We start from the raw sequence: 12,949 nt of genomic DNA, 5'->3' as shown, positions 1-12,949 counted from the left end.
CTCTTTTGGGCAGATGTAGAACAATATGGATGTACTTTCCTAATCTAGCCGAAAACAAACTAACGTCATCTACATTGCTGCTACATACTGTACTTGCCAGCTTCATGGCCATACTGCCTCACGTGCAGCGGCGTAACTATAGCACCGCAGCCCCCGCCACCGCGGGGGGCGCTGTGCATGTGGGGGCGCCGGGGTGCTATAGTTAAAACCCCCCCCCCAATCCCCCGCAGACTGTCACTTACCTATCGCGCTGGTCCCGGCGGCTCCGTTCTTCTGCTGAGGACCACCACAAAATGGCCGCCCCCATATAGCACACAGTTCTCTGAAACTGTCTGCTGTATGGGGGCGGCCATTTTGTGGTGGTCCTCAGCAGAAGAACGGAGCCGCCGGGACCAGCGCGATAGGTAAGGCTGTGGGGGATTGGGGGGGCGGGGCGGCAGGGCAGGTGGGTAGGGGTGCTTGGCGGGGGCGTCGGCGAGGGGGGGCGCCCCCCCCCCCCTAACGGCGGGGTTGGCGCCCAAAACGTAGCTACGCCACTGCTCACGTGTATACTGTAAATGTACTCCTTGATGTTTATTAAGCATGCAGACCATCCTGCTGTGTTCACAATGGTGTAATTGCACTCCTATGTTTACACCAATCAAGTTGTTTAAGGAAGACTCTCATGTTTTCCATTGTCCACACAGGGATCGTTTATCATCCTTCTCAGCCCCGTAAATCATCCATAAAATAGCAGCATGATTTATCTATTGTTTCTATGTATCTCAGGCTAAACACGGGAGATATTCCAGGTACTGGCTTCATTATATAAAAAACCTGCAGCACATCTCTGCCCTCATACAATGTATAAGCAGGTTGTACTCATGCAAGTTAGCATTCTTGATGGCATTAGCGGGGTCTTCCCAATGGAGTGCAATAGAAGAGTCATCCATTCCAGGGCCCCAGCCAGTCCATAGTTGCCCTGTGCTGGCCTTGAATGTGCAATGTCATGAATCCACAAGGAGGGGGCAGGGCTGCTGGCACTAGGGGACAAAGCTGGCCATCCTGGAGTGTCCTGAAGGTGTTCCAGGTTTCTCCGTGGAAGCTTGTTGCCTGGGCTAGGGGAAATTGAACGCTAGGATCATGTTTCAGGTGGTAGTTTTCTAGGTATCAGGACTGCGACACTGCTATCTACAGCCCTGACCTACATTCCTTTTTGTACATGACCTAAGGACAGAACCTGGCAGTGTAAACTATCACCTCTGCGATTATTATTATTAATACATTTTATATATAAGGCGCCACAAGTGGTCAGCAGCACCATACATAGGGTGCACATTAGAACAACACAGGGTACACACAACTTAACATTACAGTAACTGCAAAAGTAAAACAGCGCAGGTTACAATTAGCACTACAATTCTTATACAGGTTGAGTATCCCGCATCCGTAGATCTAAACACCAGAATATTCCGGAAACCGTGGTTTGTCTGAATATTTAGGTTTTTTTTGTTTTGATTTTTTTGTTTTGTTTTGATTTCACCAGGCCAGTTTTTTTTTGTTTTCATTTGACCAGGTCGGCACCGATTTCACCATGGTCGCCGTCCATCGAATGATGTGGAAAGTGCTCCCCCATGCACGAGTGGTCTAGACCACTCGTACATATGAACGAAGAAAAGCAGGGATATGGGCGGGCGGCTGACATCCAGTTAAGTCAGCTGTCCACCCCTGCATGCACATCACGACCGCATTTCCATACGCACGCCCTGCGTTTTCATGGGAACGTCCATGAAACGCAGGGCGTGCGCATATGATAACGACCCTGATCAGGTCGCAACGCCCCTCTCCACCCCCTGCTCTGAAGGCCAGGAGCGAGCACTCAGCGACCGGACTTCTCACCGAGTTTGTTCACTCCCTGCGTACAGACATGCGCAGAAATGGTTCTGCGCATGCGTATTTGCACAGCATCGGTACACTGCCCGAATTCACGTCCGAGCATAGAAACATAGAATTGGACGGCAGATAAGAACCACTGGGCCCATCTAGTCTGCCTTATGTGGATAAACTGTGCCAAGCGTATTCTCCATGATACTTTAGGGAATGACTAGTGTATCATATGTTTAAACCACTATATAAACCTCTCTGACCTTCCAAAAGAAGCTGTGTGTATCTGTGTTCTGTATACACTGTGTATTGTATACTGATAACTTACTGCACTGCTGCTTTACTGAGCCCCTTTGACCAGCAAAAGGTTGTATTTTGTTCTCCAGGACACATATGGCTCAATAACTCATCCATCTGGAGGAAAGATGTGAACACAATATGCAGCCTGACAACTTGTTCTCCTCACAGTGGGAGCGTTATTGCTGGGTGCGGAGTCATTTTCCTGTGATTTACGGCTCTCACTTTATGCCCAGAAAATCATTGTCTGATGATACAGTTGCAGTTTAAGGCTTTCCCTACCTCGAATGACAAATCTGTATGTGCAGACAAATCACTTTTATGCGGAGCAGGTAATTTTTGGCTTCTTGCTATTGCCTTCTGTTGGTACGATGAACCCCAAAAGAATCTTAAGTATACTTTGGAAAGATTAATGTAAAAAATTCAGCAGCCAATTACACTAAGTAGCCAGTAGGATATTTTAAGACGAATACATAGGGAAGACGGGAATTTGGGATGCCGACGTACAGAATATAGATGCCAGCATCCTGATGGGGGGGAATCTGGACAGGGGACAGGTAAGTATACCTACCCTTCTACCTTTTCTCTGCCCCCTCCCTAACCCTTTCTCTCCACTGCCTAACCCCCACCCCCACCACTAGTAGGGCTGCCATCAGGAATTATGGGGCCATTTCCAGTCCGGCTCCGCCCTCCTCACTTGACTTACCGTAACCTGTAACTCCTGCTCCCCATCTCTTCTTCCACTGAGCTGCAGACCGGAGGATGCTGATGGCCAGTTAAAATGCAGCACTGCTCTGATTGGCTGCCGGTACGCAAGCTCTGATTGGCTCAAAAGCTGGTGCAACATTTTAATTGCCCGCCTTCGTCCTGGGTTCAATAAGCCTGCACCCCGGGACTTGCTTTGTTCAGCGCACTGAGCGCAGAGCAGTGGAGGTAGTTGGGGGACTTGCAGCGGGCAAAATCAGCCGTCGTCAACTGTCCCTACTGTCACAGGCAGGGTTTGTCACTGGAAATAGCCACATTTTCCAAGGCCACTTTTTTCGTCATACTAGATGCTGGAGTGACCACGTCCTGTTTTTACCATATAATAAGATTTTCTTACAGTCTCATCTTATTATCTGAACTTTGAAATATTTATTATACAGCATTGAACTGTAAAAAAGCGTAACGTAATAAGTGACATGATTGGGACTGTAGTGCTCCAAAGCTTGCGTGCATATGGCAAAGGTGTTCCGGTGCGCTGGCTCGTTAGCGTCTCTAATAACGATGTACATTACATTTTTGGCTCTGGATCCAGGGCCTCCAGCTTTTGTCTACTAATTATTTCCAGTAATTTGTTTAACATCGTTGAGCGAAATCTGGTAATTCATACAATCTTCATATTAAACATAGACATGTAGAAATTGACGACAGATACTAAGCATTTGGCCCATGAAGTCTGCCCATTAACAAGCCATGAAATAAATGCAAGTCCTAAATACAGTCATAATTCAGGCATTGGGGGAAATTTACTAAGATGTGTATTCTACTTCACGTGTGATGTTGCTATGGGCAACCAATCAGATCCTGTCTACTGTCTTCTAGAGGGTGCTTAATAAATAAGAAGTAGATTCTGATTGGTTGGCATAGCAACATCACACGTGAAGTAGAATTCACATCTTAGTAAATTTCCCCCATTATGTTCCTGTATGTGTGAAGTATGAGCCCCGATTATGGATGTGTGCAAAGGAGAATGTATGTACGCACAATGCACAGGCAATCCCACAAGCTGTGACTACCGGGGAGTACGGGAATATCCCACAGCTCAGTAACTGATGCTACTGTACCGGCATTATAGGGCTCTCTGCAATCTTCTATATACAGTACTGTATCTCCTAACTGCCCATTCTCCTTTATACATGGCCTGAGCCTGTGTAACACATACTGTAGGTGCCCCAGCTTATCCCTACTTGGGCCCAGTAGCTGTGGTTCCACCCCTTCCCTTATTGCCAATATTCCAGTTCTCGTAATATAAATGTATGAATTGTATACTTTTTTTTCTTGAGACTTCTTTTATTTTGTTGATTTCTCTTCAAAATGTCTTCTCTTCTCAGATTCTATAGGTGGGACAATCACAGCGTCCTCTCATCGATGCCATCACAAGCAGAAGCACTGCATGCCTATGCCACAATGCGGAGGATTAGTAATCAGTCCTCTCCTGTTCCATCCCCATGCCAAGGGTTCCCAGATCATGATGGACGCCGCACAGAAAGCAGTAAAGAGGCAGGCTAGTTTTTGTAATGCAATCACCTTCAGTAACAGGCCGGTCATTATTCACGAACAGATCCGGCTTAAGGTAAGCGCTCCCTCACTTGCTATATTGCAGGGGTGGCCAAACCTGTCCTCAAGATCTACCAACAGTTCATGTGTCTCAGGCAACCTGTGAATCTATATTAGGAATGAATGCAGCATGTTTGAAAATGTGACAGTTAGTAATGACTACAGCTGTGCACCAGCTAGGTGATTTGGGTCATGTGACAGTTAGTAATGACTACAGCTGTGCACCAGCTAGGGGGTCTGGGGAACGTGACAGTTAGTAATGACTACAGCTGTGCACCAGCTAGGGGGTCTGGGGAACGTGACAGTTAGTAATGACTACAGCTGTGCACCAACTAGGTGATTTGGAAAACGTGGACCATTGGTAGATCTTGAGAACCGGTTTGGCCACCCCTCGTCTATAGCCTCATTGTGGATAGCAGGCTTTCTTATCTCAATGCAATTTGGTATCTCCACAGACATTACTATCTGATTGGTTGGTATGGCCAACATTCCATCTTAGTAAATTTACTCCTATGAGTCATGATCTCTATTTACACTGCCCAAGAGAGAAGCACCATCCATTTAGGCAAATAACTGTTTTCTTATTTTGCTTGTGGTTTTTTGTTTGTTTGTTTTGCACTAGGTCGACATTGGCAAAAAGTCAGCACAAGTAAAAGTTCAACAATGCTTGACAAACTTTTTCATACTTAACCATCCACGTGTTCTCCTATTGGGAACCTGGCCCAAACCATGTGAGGGTTTGCTCTGAAGTAATTGTGGGTCCATGGGTTCAAGTGTCAACTCTGAAAAAAACGGGAAATAAAAAAACTTGTTTCTTTGGGTCAACCTTTTGTCACTGTCGACATTTGCACATATCAATCTTTTGGTGTCGTGTCGGCCTACTGACAGTCTTCCTAGACATTGTCTGTTTGCTAAGAATGACTTCCTTCGGCACTGTCCATCTTGCGTCCTTATACCTCATCTACTAATGACCCAGGATCGTACCATTACTGAGCCTCCAACTCCATTATCTTCAGCATCAAAAATATTCTGCAGCTTTCACTTGTCAGTCTAGCTTGGGATATGTTAATTGACTTTTTTAAGTTGGCACGAGGAAAGAAAACACATCTGGCCTCTACTGGGTTTTCAAATCTGCGAGTGGGGGAAAAAATAGTGTACACAATTAATTTTGTGAGGGAAACCGCACTCTTAGACAGCTCACGGTTCTGAAACGTCACGCCTGACTTGCTATAATTCAATGGAAAGAAAGGTTATGGGTAGAACGAGCATATCTGGACCAGCCAGGATGATTGCGGCTATAGTCTGTCAAGTCCAATTATATGCAAAATCTTTGTCTTGGCTGGTTATCCTACACAAATAAACCAAAATTCAAGAGGAGATGTTGTCACTAAAGTGCTGTAACATACTATCGTAGAGTATTTGACATTATAAATACACAATGAGTAGACTCTGAGGTTACATTTGCCCTTATGTTATAACACACTTAAAAAATGAAATAAACTTTGTTTCATTCAGATTTGTTATATCCAGACCCGGTGTGGAACTACTCTATAAGGGGTAAATGGGGTGTATCCCCAACTTTGCTCCCCTCTCTGAGCACTGAGTATTCAAGGTGGCTGATTTTACCGTGAACCACAAGTCCCTGGAATGCCTGCTTACTTTACTTGGAAGGTGAATGATCTCTAAGAGGCTGGTGTACTCTTCGAGGAATCTTGGACACATTTCATGAGAGTAGTCCCATACAATACGGTACAGGTCGGGTCTCCCTTATCCGTGTATTCCAATAAAGGAAATATTCCGAAAACTCTGGTTTTTCGGAATATTTCATCCCTCCCTACCCTCAGCCCTCTCTTCTCATACTTACCTTGTCCCCCGATGTCCACGGCGACCTCTGGGATCCTCTTCAGCTGCATCTCCGGTCCCAGGGGTGCATTGCGCGAATGCCCGGGTGCAATGCACCCCTGGGACCGGAGATGCCACTGAAGAGGATCCTGAAGGCCGCCATGGATGTCGGGGGACACCGTGGACGTCAGGGGACCATCGGACCATTAGGTAAGTATGAAAAAAATTCCCAAATCCGAAAAAATCCCTTATCTAAAATGCTTGTGGACCCGAGCATTTCGGATAAGGGTTACTCAAGCTGTATTATAACACGATTTATACAGTAGATGGAAATGACAGTGACACATGTTTTATGTATTTATTAGCATTTATCTATATAAAGCCAGCATACTGTATTCTGGTGCACTTTGCATCTGAATACTTAATCAGATCATTGCAATCTGATTGGACCTGTGAGCAATGTGACCACATATGTGGAGGGCCAGATTCTGATCCAATAATCAAATAAACACATACTTTTTAAGGGTGGACTGAAACTATCCATTTTAATGAGATTTAATTTAGCAAAATTATCAAACCCTGAGTGGTAAATTTACTAAGATGGGAGTTCTATTGAAGATGGGATGTTGCCCATAGCAACCAAGAAGATTATATCTATTATCTTCTAGAAGGTACTAAATGAATAAAAAGTTAAATCTGATTAGTTGCAACCTCCCATCTTCAACAGAACTCACGTCGTAGTAAATTTACCTCTCAGACTATTACTGCATGTGGGCAGAATTAGATCAATGAATGTAGAGAATAAATTGTCTAGGTCAGTGGTTCCCAACCTGGGGTGCAAGTACCCCTGGGGATACACTGCAGACCAATTGGAGCCACTTGAAATGAATGTTGGTGTTAAGGTGGCCATACACACTCAGATTTATCTTCAGATCTGGCTGGTTGGAACAAAAACATGGTTATGGATCATGAGAGCAAATGACCATTTGCTTGGAAATGCTGGAAAACTGACAAACTGTCACTCATCCATAACCATGTTTTTGTTCCAACCAGCCAGATCTGAAGATAAATCTTGCTAGTGTATGGGCACCTTCAGAAGAGGAAAAAGTATCCTGTTGCCATGGAGATGAACCACAGTGCGTCACTTCTAGTACTGTCTGCTGTTTCATCAGCATCTCCTCGTGCTTTTGTCTGACCAGTGCTGGGAGCTACCCGCACTGCCCTCAGACATCAGCGTTTATCTGCCACGCACTGACACGGGTGGAGGAAGCAGCAGCATTAATGCTACAGGAGACAGTATACAGCTAGCAGCCACACACAGAGGGACACGATTCCTGACCGCACACTACTCCTCCGCTACTCCTTAATATAAGAACACACATGCTGCTCACTTCCACTCCACTCATAAGTACTGTGGATATTTTAAATTGAGAGGAGGGGTACTCATAAACGAAAAGCCTAATCAAAGGGTATGGGAGAGAAAAAAGGGTTGGGAACCACTGGTCTAGATGTATCCCAAATCATTAGGCAGATCCAGGCACCTTTTCTACCTTTATGATTGATACATCTGCCTCTGTCAAAGATATTGAAGACAGTTGTAGCTTTTATGCAACCTGGGAATATTAATCATAGACAATCGCATATGCAAATATCTCTAACTATATGCAAAGTAACGTAGCCAGTACCAGATTATTTATAAAGTTCAGTCCATTACCTTATTACACCCTGCTTCATGTCTCTTTTTGCAGATCACTAAAAAGCAATGTTGTTGGAGTGGAGCTCTGCGACTTGGTTTCACTTCCAAAGATCCTTCCCGGATTAACCCCGACACGTTACCGAAGTACGCTTGCCCTGACCTCGTTTCTCAGAGTGGATTCTGGGCAAAAGCACTGCCGGAAGAGTTTGCAAATGAAGGAAACATCATAGCATTTTGGGTGGATAAAAAGGGTCGAGTGTTTTATCGCGTCAATGACTCTGGTGCTATGTTGTTCTTCAGTGGAGTACGGACCACGGAACCACTTTGGGCATTGATCGATGTTTATGGGCTGACACGCGGTGTAGAATTACTAGGTAAGCACAGTTTATATTGGTATTTAATACAGACTTGACAGAAAAGGTTGTGTCTAGATCCACTTCTGGTATTTGACCAGGATGTGATGTTAGGTGAGGGCTGAAGTTGTTAGAAGCCCTCACAGCGTTTTTTTTTTTTTTAATCTGTAATTTATGTAGTTGTAGGTTATTTTTTTAAATATTTCAACCGGATCGTCCCCTCGCTTCGCTATATTCCCCCCTCAAGGTATACATAGAGCCAGTGCATTATGGGAAAACCCCAAAACAGAAGTGGTTCTAGCCGCTACCATGTAAGGATGGCCATCGTTGCTTTTGCCATCGATGGCCCATAAGTATGCAATGGATGACCATCGATGTTTTTTCATATCGATGGTCATCCATTTGCTTTGATAGATTGGCTTGTGGGCCAATCAAAATATGGTTTCTCGGGTGTTGGGGGCGGAGCTATGCTCCGTGTCCCGGCCCCTTAATGAAAAAATAAAAACAAAACGATTCAGTTAAGCCTGACATCGATGGTGGGAAACCCTCTGGTTATCCTCCATCGATGTCAAAACTATTCAACATCGGCCATAAACCATCGATGATTTGTAATCATCGATGGTCGATGGCCATCCCTACTACCATGTGTCACGCAGGCTCAGGGCAGTAATGGTGTGACAGATTTATGTTTAAAGCTTGGAGTAGGCAAAAGAGGAAGGATTGTTGCGATTTTTTTTTCTTCATTTATTTTATTTGATACAGAATATTAAATGAAATGTAGATTAAACTTAATAATACAAGTGGTCTCTTGGTTTCCGAGATAACCAGGTGACGGTGTGAAGAGCTCTTTTTTTTGTCTTGTCACGCATGCACTTTATACATTAGCACTGTTCAATTAGAAAACAAAGTTTCATAACCCTTCTTCACTCCTAATTTGACAGGTTAATGGTGAGGTGAAATGTGGAAGCCCCATCCCTGTACAGGTTCAGATCTTAAAATGCTGCATGCAGTGATCTTTCTAGTTGAAATGCTCCCGTATAACCCCCACTTCAACCTGTCACCCTGGGTGCAATTTACAGCCTTCAAGGCTACTGGTATTCTAGATGCAAGAGTGCTAACAAACCAAGCACCCATGTGACAGCATCCTTAGAACTTTCCCTACAGAAAGTTTATTATTTCAAAGTTTAATAATGGTCCCTCTGTCCTGGTGGACCAATAGCTCTTTATTAAGATGGCTCAGTCTAGCTATATACCCCAGGGGATTATATATTGTTGCCAAACCTTTATAGTTTATTACAGTACTTTAATAAAATAACAAACAAAGTTAAAAAGGCTCTTTGAAAGGAACATTATTTGCCTAAGCTTATTACTTACACCGGCTATATTGCACAACTGCATATTCCAATATGATGCAAGAACCTCTCTTATAGCTTCAAATCTGGAAGCGATCACTTAAAATATGTTGAACAATTATTTCTGCTGTTTCAGGCCTAATTCAGACCTGATCGCACAGCGCTGAATTCGTCCGCCGTCCAATCATGTCTGTCTCCGCCCGTGCAAGATCCCACCTTGCGAATGGTTTAGCTGGGGTTACGAATGGATGTGTACGTGTTCACATCTGTGCGGCTGTAAGCAATATCATTTACACTCACCATCAAATGATTTTTCCTCTGGTCTTGGCTGCGATCAGAACAGCTACTTCCGGCCTGTTGCTGACATTATCCTCCCTCCTCTAGCAGGCTTAATAACGCCTGCGTTTTCCTTGATACTTCCAGCGTTTCGTTGGGCGCGTCCACCGTTTTTGCATGCACTCCCCATGAAACGGCTGGGATCCACACCCACACGCCGACTCCTTTATCTCTACTGAAAGGTTTGATATAACATCCACAAGGTGAGAAGTATCAAGCCTTGAAGAGAGATAACGTGAAGCATTTGCAGAAACCAGAAAGCAACTAATCTACTTCAATACATAGACATGGAATCTCGTAGGAGTCACAAATATGATTCTTCAGGCACTGGGTCCCCAACAAACACAATTATGGAAACCAATAGATAAAATTATAATATGGTTCTCCTGTGGTCCTGCACTGTCTCTTTACAAGCTTCCATACAGTGAATGGCTCTCAGCACTTTGATTGGTGGATAGCTCCAGCCATTCATTAGTCGGCATGCTGACACCCATTCATTGTCTGGCTGCCGGCTGGGAGGCAGGTTGAGAAAGCTGCCTTGCTGCTCTAATTGTGTCACCACCACCTACCATGCTCAAAGGCTCCTACAACTGTGGGGTCCATGCAGCTGCCTAGTGTGACTGTACCGTAAAATGGCACTGTGTTCAGATACTATATCATCCTCGGCCACGCCCCTGTGTATAAATCAATTCATACCGTGCATTTCTGCACAAAAAGTCTCCAAAACTATCAAAATGTTCCTGATTATTGCGACACCTCCCATCTTACATTTCATTCTTCTTCACAGAAGTTAACACTCAGGTCCACATTCCCTCCTGGTCCCGATGGTGAGGCTTTGCTCATGTGCAAATATGTGCAAGCCCCAGGAATGTACGCCTTTGCTGAGTTTCACACTCCCCGGGCCGTTTGCTCAATGGGGGGCTGGAAGGGGGTGGGCATGGTGTAGACGCAGGGGACCACCCAGTGTGTTATGGGCGTGTCGATGCATGCTCGGGGGCGGGTGGCTGATGTCGCTCCCGCCCCCAATATGGTGGATAGCGGGTATCTGGAAAGTAAGTATAGACTAAAGCTGGCCATACATCTACAAATTTATTGTCCGATCTGGCTGGTTGGAACAAAAACCTGGTAATGGATGAGAGCAAATGACAGTTGACCAATTGCGTTGAAATGCTGGAAAACTGCCAGAAACTTATTCAGATACTGTACTACCAGGTCTTTTGTTCCAACCAGCCCAATCTGACAATCAATCTGTAGATGTATGGCCAGCTTTACTTTTCAGAGCGAAGGCTGGAGAGACCATTGATTGATGTATCCTTCATTCTTCCGGATCGGAGCAGATGTGTAAGTGCACACATCCTCTCTCATGCTAGTGCGGGGATTCGTTTGGCAGAAGTGTGGGGGGGGGGGGGGCGTGCGTTCCGCGCGGTGGTGTTTATCTGCTAATCAGGCCCATACTGTAGTATGGTGAAAATATCCACTTACATATACTGTATAAACTCAATTTATTTCAGCTTTGTGACACGCAGACATTGCTGTACTGTAATAACAAGTACTGTACTTCCGCTGTAAAGAAACGTTTATACTGTACAGCACTTTTTATAAACCATTGGAACATGTGAACAGGGGTTGTCATTCATATGTTATATTCATTCATATTTATTATACTTAAATAAAACCGGATTAAAGATACTAAGTACTTCCATGGCTTCTGAGAACTGGAAGAGTAGACCTTAGCCAGAATCCGGTTTGTTTGCCGTCACAGCCCCACTTTGATTCCATGCTAATAAAAGCTACCTCTCCAGCTTCAATAAGTCAATACTTGTTTTGCCAATTTAAATATTAGGCTTGTAAAGTCACCATTATAAGTTGTTTAGTTTAGCACTATGCAAAAATGTGTCTACCTAGTTCATAGACACGGCTTTCCTCCCTCCCGGGCAAATTCTGCCTATGCTCTCATACTGTAGCTGCCATGTCTATTAGAAAGAGAAACGCACGTCGTGCACCTCTGCAAATGTTACCAAGCATTTTATTGTAGAATCGCATTTTACATTGCTTATTGTTCTACTAGCTGAGGTACCCGGCGATGCTGGGGTTCGATTGTGCAATCAGCATTAGTTCTACTTTATCCTGCTTTTGTTTAAGCTTAACCGCTCGCCATGCCCATGGTGTAACCCCGGCATTCACCTCTCTGTGCTGGGGGCCTGGATCTGACCACAGTGTAGTAGACGGACCCCTTTTTGGACCCCCAGTGAAGTCAGGATGTGGGTCGGGTCTTAGTGGCTGTGGACCCAATCAATGTACCCTACCCCCTCTATGTTATGCAACTTTGCCATTTCTTGCTTCCCTGACACACTTTGGCCCTTATTCTGATCGGTGCGGCCCGATCAGAATATGCGGCCGCAACCGTGCAGGCGAATCCCCGCCTTCCATACGGATCGCCACCTGCCGTCCGTACGCGGATATGTGGCGATCCGCATGAAATTGGACGGGGATACGCCTCCTCCGTCTTGGGAGCTGCCCCTGCATTCGATGGTCGCCGAACATCGAATGCAGGGCCGCACGCTCCTCCAGGTCCCGCAACACAAGACCACACGGACACTTGTCCGTGTGAAAACATGTATGGGGGCGGGCAGCTGACATCCGGCGATGTCAGATGCCCGCCCCGTACCCACGCGTCACGGCCTCATTACCATGCATACGCCCCGCGTTTGCATGGGAACGCCCATGAAACGGGGGGCGTATGCATAGGGTAATGAGGATAAGTAGCCCCTCACGCCCCTCTACGCCCCCTGTGCGGCGTATAAAGAAACCGTGCGGCGAAATCGCCTGCACATGCGCAGAGTGACCTCTGCACATGCGCAGACGATCAACATCGGCGGTCCGTCCGCATG

The 12,949-nt window shown here is 45.4% G+C and overlaps 1 protein-coding gene across 4 annotated transcripts in view; it reads left to right on the top strand.

Annotated features, from left to right (window-relative positions):
* The window catches only part of NEURL1 (neuralized E3 ubiquitin protein ligase 1), a 398,530-nt gene that overhangs the window by 325,103 nt on the left and 60,478 nt on the right, over nt 1–12,949 (top strand). For all 4 annotated transcript variants that reach the window (XR_014444620.1, XM_083149287.1, XM_083149285.1 and 1 more), the window contains 2 exons: nt 4,254–4,495; nt 8,070–8,391. Coding sequence is in view for 3 of the 4 variants with exons in the window: in XM_083149285.1 (XP_083005411.1) it covers nt 4,254–4,495; nt 8,070–8,391 (564 nt within the window). In the remaining variant the exon portion in view is untranslated. The remainder of the gene's footprint in view (nt 1–4,253; nt 4,496–8,069; nt 8,392–12,949) is intronic.

The sequence above is a fragment of the Crinia signifera genome, chromosome 6 (genome assembly GCF_055691185.1).
Source record: "Crinia signifera chromosome 6, ASM5569118v1, whole genome shotgun sequence".
NCBI classification, from domain to species: domain Eukaryota; kingdom Metazoa; phylum Chordata; class Amphibia; order Anura; family Myobatrachidae; genus Crinia; species Crinia signifera.
Note: the sequence above shows the minus strand (reverse complement) of the source record. Positions and strands in the feature narration are given on the sequence as shown.